Source organism: Ornithodoros turicata, chromosome 2, assembly GCF_037126465.1.
Source record: "Ornithodoros turicata isolate Travis chromosome 2, ASM3712646v1, whole genome shotgun sequence".
Taxonomy (NCBI): Eukaryota; Metazoa; Arthropoda; class Arachnida; order Ixodida; family Argasidae; genus Ornithodoros; species Ornithodoros turicata.
In genome coordinates, this window is record NC_088202.1 from 20,017,653 (window position 1) to 20,027,151 (window position 9,499).

Here is a 9,499-nt window from a genome sequence, read left to right on the forward strand (position 1 = left end):
CGCTGCGAGCCCGCCAATGCCTCTTGGAGAGATGTCCTCTGCGTTGACTCCTCCCTCTTGAGGGCTTCAAGGCAGGTGTAGATGTTGGGGTGTGCCCTCTTGACAATGTTCTTCATTTTTCTGCATTCGATGTAAAAAGAGACAAAATTATTTTGCATTGTTGTCTTTGTTCTGAAAATATCAACTCCAACCATGCGACTAGGGAAACATAATTTACAGTTTGGAAATTTGCTCACAATTTATTTTTGATTTTTCCTGTGCATGTGTAACGTGTCAATAATAATAACAATAATAAAAGTAGTTTCCGCAGGACTATGTGGGGGAAGTTGTGCAAAAAAAGGACGTTGTGTGACCTGACGGACCCACAGCTCCCATTTCATTACACACATTTAACGTCCCTCATGATGACTGCATGTCTGAGTAACTGGTGCCCCTCCACTCAGTTGCTACTGTCGGCGGACGGGTTTGAACCCGCAATCTTGGGGTCAGGAGGTGGGCGCACTATCGACTGAGCCACTAAGGACGACATGTCCCTGTTAGACATTCTTTGCTGACATTAAATGTAATTTGGTAGGAGTCAGTGCACTAATAGTGAGTCAAAGTTGAGCACCGAGAACTGTTTCTTTGACTTGAGCAATGCTTTGACAATTTTCAGTCAGTTTGGACTAGGCAGTGGTTAATACTATACTGCCTTTTGGCATAAACGGTATACTGCTACTGTAATACCCATACCGAACTATGTACTGTATAGTGACACATATATTGTGAATATTGCTTAGAGATTTATTGCGACATAATAATAGGTTCAGTGCAAAGAAAAAGTAATTTGTTGTGAGTACACTAGTACAAGTTGAAAATCGTAAGGTCCAGTGCATGTAATTTTGTCATAGCAATTAAGCCAGTATAGAGAAACTGAAGCATGACATAAATAACACTGGCCCTTGTAGCAGTATTGCAGCCCGTTGAGCAGGTTTCCTGCTATGTCAACAAACGCATGCAATTAAATTGCTCTGCTTTAAATTGCTGTGTGACCCACATATCTTATATTGAATCTTAGAAGTAAGCGCAAGCCTCAGTACCTGTGGTATAGCTAGAACAATATTCCAAGGGGGGTTCTATGGGGACTTAATGTGGGAGAGGAGGTTTTTCCCCCTCATTTCCCTCTCCCAAATGCACTACCAAAGGTATAATTTAGGGGTGGGTGATGGCTAGGCTAGTGTTCAGAACAAAAATACAGAGATGAGACGACATGGAGCTCCAAAGCCCCATCTCTACACACAGAGCGAAGCATGCTTTTCTTTTTAACCTCTGTCTGTATTAACACGATGTCGAATTTGGAGATGTTGTATTCACTGACTTCCTGAAGAATTTTATGTCATCTCCAGAAATGAGGTGTACATGTAACCATACCTCAGCAAAGCTCACTCATGATTATGCCCATTCATGCTCACTCACGCTCAGTGTGGCAAACGGGTTGAGTTTGAGTGAGCATATGGAGAAGGGCTTGGTGTTGGGCCTGTAAGAAGTTCAGAAACCAGTAGAAAGAATGCAGACACAGGAGGAGAAGAGAGAAACACATGCAACGTGTGTTTGTCACCTCTCCTCCTGTGCCTGCGTTTTTGAACCTCTTAGCATATGGAGGGCTGAGCAGGGACTGAGTGAGTATGAGTGAGCAAGCAGAGAGCCGTAGTGAGCGGTAACGAAAGTCTCGGGACTACCACGGATACTACAATACCACAAAAGTCTCTGGGCACCACGGGTGCTATGTACATCAGCCAGACAAGTACCACTAAGTGGGTCTCCCCACTATCATCCTAATCATGATACCCCATTGTCATTCGTGATGTTCTGAACAATTGCAATAGAAGAACATTGGAGAAGGCGCCTGCAACTGCTACACGGTGAAACGTGGCATGCCTGACAAAATTCACACTCATGAGCATGCTCATTCATGCTCACTCATGCTCAGTATGATAAATGAGTTTAGCGTAAGTGAGCAAATTGAGAGCTGGGCGGGAAATGAGAGAGCAAACAAGAAGCTGAGTTGAAGATGAGTGAGCATGAGTGAACAGACAAGGAGCTGGGCTAGAGATGACTGAGCAAACAAGGGGCTGAGTTGAAAATGAGTCGGCAAACAAGGAGCTGAGGTGGAGATGAGTGAGCAGGAGTAACAAGTGCCAACATTTGCGTGTAACCCTCGCATTTCTATAGTGTATCAAAGATATCAATTGGTTTCAACGTGTGTGTACAAATTAGAGTTGGTGAAGCAATACTGAAGCATGTTTATGAAAAATTCATGTGTAGGAACAAGTTTTTCTTAATTTATTGTATTTGTTTGTTTGTTTATTAATTTGTGTTGATTTTACCACAGGCCTCCACCGTTTGTGTGCACCCTTACCTCTGCCAAGACTCGGTGAAGTTATTCGTGCGTGGCCCTCTGTTTCCATGCTGGTTCCAGTTGCGGATGGGATAGGCGCCACTCATCTATGTCCGCTCAAAATGCACTATGAACTGCTTGACCGGGTCCAGCTGTGGCACATCCTCTTTCAGCATTTGCCACGCCAACTGAAGATCCCTGTCACTAGGTTCGACTGGCAGAAATGACAGACTGACACACTTTCGGATGAAGGAGCGGAAGTGGCGGTCCTCCCTGTATATCTGTGTTAGCCCCGGGTGCTGCACCTGGCGCCAAATACACTGTCCGAAATGGAAGTTGCATCTGCGATGTTGGGCAGGATGGAAGACAGCCTGAAGAGCCTGTATCAATGCATGTTCGAAGTCGCTGCGCACGTACACAAGCGAAGAGAACTCGTACCCCCTCCGGTGTGCCATATCTACGTACAGTGCGAAAGCTGTTTGGTAGGTCTGGTATGACCAGCCCTTCAGAAAGAAGTACGCCACAATTACATGAACACGGGATACTTGAATGCTGAGGGTGACTATCTGCGTGAAGAGGGCTGGGCACGCAAAGAATGTGCCGTCCAGGAACACTTCTCGTGTCGGTGATAGCAACTTGATATGCTTTCGTGTAGCAGAACACATGGCAATCTGCCCGTTCAACATTTCCTTGAAAATGGAGGACCTTTTCCCGTTAAGCGTTGTTTCGTAGTGTTTAGACATTTCTATTTCTGCTGCAGCTTGAGGGGCTGGGGGTTGACGAAGACGCCGCTGCCTGTACATCATTCCCTTCATGGTCTGGAAGGATGGTAGTGCCTCCATCACCTCGCCATCTACCTGCAACTATATTTTTGAAGTTGGGGTGTGTAATCGCCACCGCCGTTATTCTACCCTGTTCCAGTTTCTACTCCCCTATACAGGCTATACTCAATCCCATGCCAGTCTTCGTACCATGGATCCATACTACAATAAACATTGGAGATCAAGGTGAAAGGTATAGGCTGGGATTGAAGGAGCGGGTCGCACCATCAAACCGGGTTATTGTTGTTTCGTTTCAAGCTGATCTAAACTCGCTGATTGCTATGAAATTTATTTTTGGAGAACCTTACATTTTCCACGCATAACTTCAACGTCTGTACGCCGCTCATAGCCGCAGTTACTTCGCTGCGCTAACACGCAATAAAAACAAAACAAAAAAACAATGCATTGTAGCTGTAAGGGACGAATGTCGCCTCGGTAGAAATACTTTCACCCGCTGGATCACGTCACAGAAATGTTTCCTTTCCAGGTGGGGGGCGGCAGTTGTGCATCGTCATTCAGAGATGCGATAACACACCACCGAACGCGTTTCAAAATGTACCCCAAGAAAAAAGCTCATTTTCAGGTTATTTTGGTTTCGTCACTGATTTAACATTCCCACACTTCAGCCAATCAAATTTTCCTGCAAAATCTGACATGGGACTTTGAGTTACAAACCGCAACATCTGTTGTAATTGTCTGTTCTTGTGTTGTTGTAAATTGCCGTGTGACCTATCCACCTGCGACTATACCTACAAGTATGGGTAAACAGTATTGTCAATACACTAAAATACAATTCACTCAGTGTTTTTCTACTTCTTCACCTCCTCGTGTGTCGGTGACCTTCTGTATTCCTACCCACTGCTGGGATTTGAGAATATTCACGCCTTCGATTCTGAATGTATTTAGTTCTGCACCAACATCTCTGGTCCAACGAAGTCGCGTTTGATCAAATAATTGCCACTCGCAGACGCCAAATTGTCCATATCTACCATTTCATTTGGTAATAACTCTGGATATGAACGTGATATCGAAGATGTCATCATTTAATTACGTAGTTTGTATATCCATGCTTAATAGCTATGAGTCCGCGGCCCATACCTGTTTCCCTTGCTACAGCCAGCGAAGTAGCGTTTGGTCAAATCGTTAATTTTCAAGCGACCAAAGAACAAACAGGAGACAATATCACACACAAGTCGATCTGTTGTTGTTTCGTGTTTGTTCTTTGGTCGCTTGTGGATTTACACCAACTAGCCCAATCTATTTACTTCAGACATTTCGCCAAATCGTCGTCCAAGTGGCACTCACTGGTGCCAAATTGTCAGTTTCCTCTATTTTAGCTCGTAATAACTCTTGATACCAACGTGATACTGACGGCATCATCATAAAATTACGTATTCTCTGTATCCGTCTGCGGACAGTAGCTGTTGTCCTTGCTGCACCCTTGCAACTCGCATTTAGTCAATTTGTCGTCCAGAAGGCTATCACAGGCGCCAACCTGCCAATTTCATCCTGCAATCTCCCGATATCTGGAAAGTCTCATGCTCGTTTCCACAGTTATACATTTATCTTACGCGAAAGCTCCCGGGCGTGTTATCGGTGTTGTTATCAGGTCAGGGCGCGAAAGGGGAATTGTTCTTCTCAGATACGTCCTCGTCTCCCTGCCCAAATCTGTTCCTCCTCACGTACTCACGCACCACCCTGTAAACTTAGCTTCCTTGTGTAGTCCTCTGCTATCAGGTCAAGCCGGGTTTCAGAGGGGGGTGTCCCGGAATGCTGCTCTTGATGAAGCAATTGTGGCTCTGAGTGGCGTACAGATGTGGACTGATGGAGAGACGACAGCAGAAATGAGTGGGGAAAAGGGGGTTTAGTGTGCGTCTTGGGCTGACTTTATGGGGAGCTGTGCTGACATTCGTCTGGAAAGTCTTCAGGAAACCCCAGAGAAAACCACAGACAGGTAGTTTGCGAACACACCACCTTCAAGTTTTCAGCACGACCTTGGCTAACGGCATTAAGCGGGACCCCTTAACCCGCTTGGCCATGCTCATGGTCTGCCGTTGGCATGTGTACATGTTAATTACTACTACCATGCAGTCCCTTTCCTTTGTGGAATCATGACCTGTCTGTGCTCCCGTGCCTTGTGTGCTATGTGCATGTACATGCTATATTTTAGCTCATGAAATGTTGCAGTATTTTGTTGATGATTGACAGTGAAGATAATGAAATGGAATTTTATGGGAAAAGAAAAGGACTACAGCTATAATGTTCGAGCTGCATACCCCTTGTTGATCCAAGGCAGCAATCTTTTGCATGTAGAGCTCAGGAGCAGGAATATGCGGCTGGTTGGGCACCCGCTGACGTAGACATTCACGTAGGGCATCTTTTGCAAGTGGTGTCTCGTTGGGGAAGTGGTTGTACTCACCTGGAATTTTTTACATATTTTTTCACTTGTATCATTCCTAATGTCTGGAACTATTTTTACCTCAGAGTATTTGCCTCATTCCCATGGTGTCACAAGTATAAAGTTGCAAAGTTTGCAAATCTGTATGACATAGCTGCATATGCATTGTTTGCACCTATGTCTTAGAAGGTGAATAAGACATATCAAAAGCATACCATATCTCTGTTCGAAGCCCTCAATGTGAGCCGACAGATCCTTGATCTATGCCTCTCACCTACCTCTATACCTCAATTTTCTGGGAGAAAAAATTTCCTCACCTCAAAAATTTTTTGAACATTTTTCCTCACCTCACCTCACCTCAATTTTTTTTTCGAAATTTTCCTCACCTCACCCCAGCTCATTTTTTTCGAAATTTTCCTCACATCACCTCACCTCAATTTTTAAAGCTATTTGTGTATTCGATGTGAAGATTGTGTATTCGATGCGCGTTGGCTTTGAGTGACTGCCAATGTAAATGCATATACCTCAAGCGTGAGTGCATACAGGGTGCGGCACGAAACGTGTCATTTGACCATTATAAGAAAACGGCTTAACGGAAAAATATGGGGTAAACAACTTTCTTCTGGACATTTAGTTTGTCACCAAATAGAAATAGTTTCATCAATTTGCCATTGAAATACATTTCCGAAATTGAACTCATGAAATTGCTTAGTCAATGTAACGTTATTCTTTTTTTTTTCTTCTTGGTGGAGGATTTGGCCTAGTCAATCACAGAAAACGCTTCGTGGAACGATTGTTATACCCGTAAAAGTTGCGCGGCAATTGAGGTTCAGTTGCGGGTATGCGAATGACGCGCAAAGTCGGGCGTCAGATCAGCGGCGAGAGAGGAGGGCAGTCCTCGCCCAGATGAGAGACAGAAGCTGCGGAAAGAAGGAAAGATATCCCGTGTACGCGCGGGAAAAGTTTTCATAAAGTTCGCATTCATAAATTTTTCCTCGCCTCCCCTAAAAAAAATGTCCCATAGTTTTCCTCGCCTCACCTTAAAATGTTTTTGAAATCTTGCCTCACCTCACCTAAAAAAATTGAATTTCCTCACCTCACCTTACCTAAAAAATTTTATGAAATATTTTCCTCACCTCACCTCACCTTAATTTTTTTTTTAAATGTTCCTCACCTCACCTGACCTCAAACATCACCAGAAAAATTGGCCCTCACCTCACCTCACCTCAAATATCGTGAGGTGAGGGTGAGGTGAGGGTTGAGCCTACCTCTGGTCACGTGAAGCGGAGAGTGCTAATTATGTGTATGCTAGAGCAAATAGAACAATGGACAATGTGGGTACGGTTGCATCCTGTGTCACTCAATTTCTCCCAGGACTGGGCACAGGGCACCGCTATGGTTTAAAGTGCGACTCCGAGCCAGTTCCAAATTCGTAAAGTGGATTAAAAAGCTTGGTACATCGTTCAGAAATTAGAAACAAAGTTGGTTGGGCAGTCGCGGACTCGTTAGTTGCAAAAAGAGGTGAGACGCTAATACCGAAAACGAAACTCCTGAAGGCCCCTCCTGTAGCCTGTTATGTGACATGTCTCGTGCGGGACGTCGGCTGTTACTTAGTTTGGGGCATGCACTTGGTAACTTTTTCGTGCGACAGGAATGGCCAGTCGTCTGTTTCTTCGATTTCGTTGTAAAATACTCGCCACCTACATAGAAACCCACAGAAAGGCGCACGAGAAGAATACCGGTGAGGTGATACCAATTGTTGCTGGACCGCGCTCTTCCGTGGGGGAGCGCCGAATAACTCAAAGGACAATATTCATTTTCGAACTACCTGTGCACGCTGGGAGTGAGAAATTGTGTCTACTGAAACATCGTATGGTATGGATTGATGTCGCATTGTTACTTCAACAGGTTTTTGGTGCGGAGTACCCCTTTACTGGTGTTTGCAGCACCCCCCCCCCCCCCTCAATGTGAACTGGCCGGGTGCAGAACTCTGCGGTCGCTCACAATGCCTGCAAGCGAGAAAGCTTGTTGCTGTACTAACGCTTATTTAATGATTTCTTTTTTCTTGTTATTTGTGGGTGTGGGTGGGCATTTGATTCCCTGTACTACATAGCGCCTGACTTCCAGGCAAATACAGTGGTTCTAAGACCAGGTGTAAATTTTATCACAGTTACTATTATTGTAGCAGGATCGTGTGTCACTTCAAACATGTATCTGAGGCTGGAATAACAGCACCAGCTGAAGTCTAAATGTGTACGCAGATGGTGGCGGGAGCAACGTGATCCCCCCCCCCCGCGAACTTCTGAGATTGCTCGGCTACGAAGCATGGAAACATATACCCATAAAAACATATTCTCCTTACCCCCCCCCCCCTCCCCGAAAAAGTGCGCCCTCCCAGGAGTCGATTTCTTGGGAAACTACTGGGCCGGTGATCGGATCCGAAACTGAACCCGAGTCGAACCCCCCCCCCCCCCAAGAAAGAAAAAGAGAGAGACGAATTTCGGGAAAGCATATGCGACGGCGCATGGTATGGGCCTTCCCGAATCCTGTTTCCTTCTATTGATGCGCATTCGGGAAGGTGGTCTTGGTCTACCGGCCTCAGCCAACACTGAGCGTGCACGCTATGTAACGTTAGATGACACAATTGCGATGACGAAGTTGCTTTTCTTTATTGTTCGTGTGAGGTCGGCGATAGTAGCTGCCGCTGACACGAACACTTAGCGTGCAGAACAGCGCGAATAACACTTCTCTTATTCTGTAAATCATATTTTGGGTTGTGAAAATAACGGCCAGTCCCTGAGCAGGATGGAAAACGGTGTATACGATGAGTGAACATAGAGAGTACAGTATGCTACCGTAACGTTCCACCTGAAATGCAGATCTGTAACACGCACTGTTGCTGTGAGCCACTGTTGTGTCGGCAACAACAACACGAAAAGTGTATCTGTGTTATTTGAGAATTCGAATCCTAAACTGGTTTAAACCGATTCGAACCGATATTTTACGCTGCTGCGAAGCTGAACACGGACCTAATCGATATGCCTGAAACTAAACAAGAACCCAACCGAAAAAAATAACGGTTCCGATCCCTGGACACGGCTATTACGTCTCTTCTGTGTGTAAAACGTATGCCGCATAAGTGTGCGACACACAGCAGGAGTGTGGTACACGGGTTGTAATTCTTAACAATTCATATCACAAGTACCATCACTTTGCTGCACTGCTTTCGTTCTGTTAGGAAGACAGGTTCGTAGTTCTGTTTTCGGCTCCTGTGCATAGCGAAATTTGTCAATTTATATGTGAAGGTGCATTTGCTCCTCACGGACGTTGGATATGGCTCCAGTTTTGCTATCTCACATCTCCCAGAAAACATCTAATTAGGTTATTAGGTAGAGCTAGTTATGTATCACGACTTAAACTACAATAGAGCCCACGCTGCAAGACAGGACCCACCTTTGTCGAATGCGCCCAGAACGCTCTCGTTCCTCGAGGCGTGCAATGCTGTTTTACAACCCTTTTGCGAGGTTACCTTTGGGAATTCCAGTTTATTATGCCGCCGCAACGGCATCTTTTCTTATTGACATATGACGTAAATAAATTCAGTTTCATTCATCGTTAAAATCAGTCGTACGGATGTAAACCATCCGTGATGACGCCGGAGGAAAACACGATTCCTCGTCAGCAACATTGCTATACTAGGGTGGGCTGTCACCGCGAATTTTTACCCATTGCGTGAAGCGTCTATCGTTTGATCCCCCCTCCCGCCAAATGATCATCGACACCCCCTAACTTTTTTTGCTGTGCACACTGTACAAGGGGGCCCTTGCTATTTCAGCTTTGCACGCATGTCGGTAATGGTACATTATAATCTGTTATGACGTAAGTGAAATGATACCTTCTCCA

The 9,499-nt window shown here is 45.2% G+C and overlaps 1 protein-coding gene across 1 annotated transcript; it reads right to left on the reverse strand.

The window, feature by feature from the left end:
• Nucleotides 1-2,484: 2,484 nt before the first annotated feature.
• On the reverse strand, nt 2,485-3,219 carry LOC135384374 (uncharacterized). The gene has a single exon (XM_064613578.1). It carries the CDS (start codon nt 3,217-3,219, stop codon nt 2,485-2,487), a length of 735 nt encoding a protein of 244 aa, XP_064469648.1.
• Between the last annotated feature and the right edge of the window lie 6,280 nt (nt 3,220-9,499).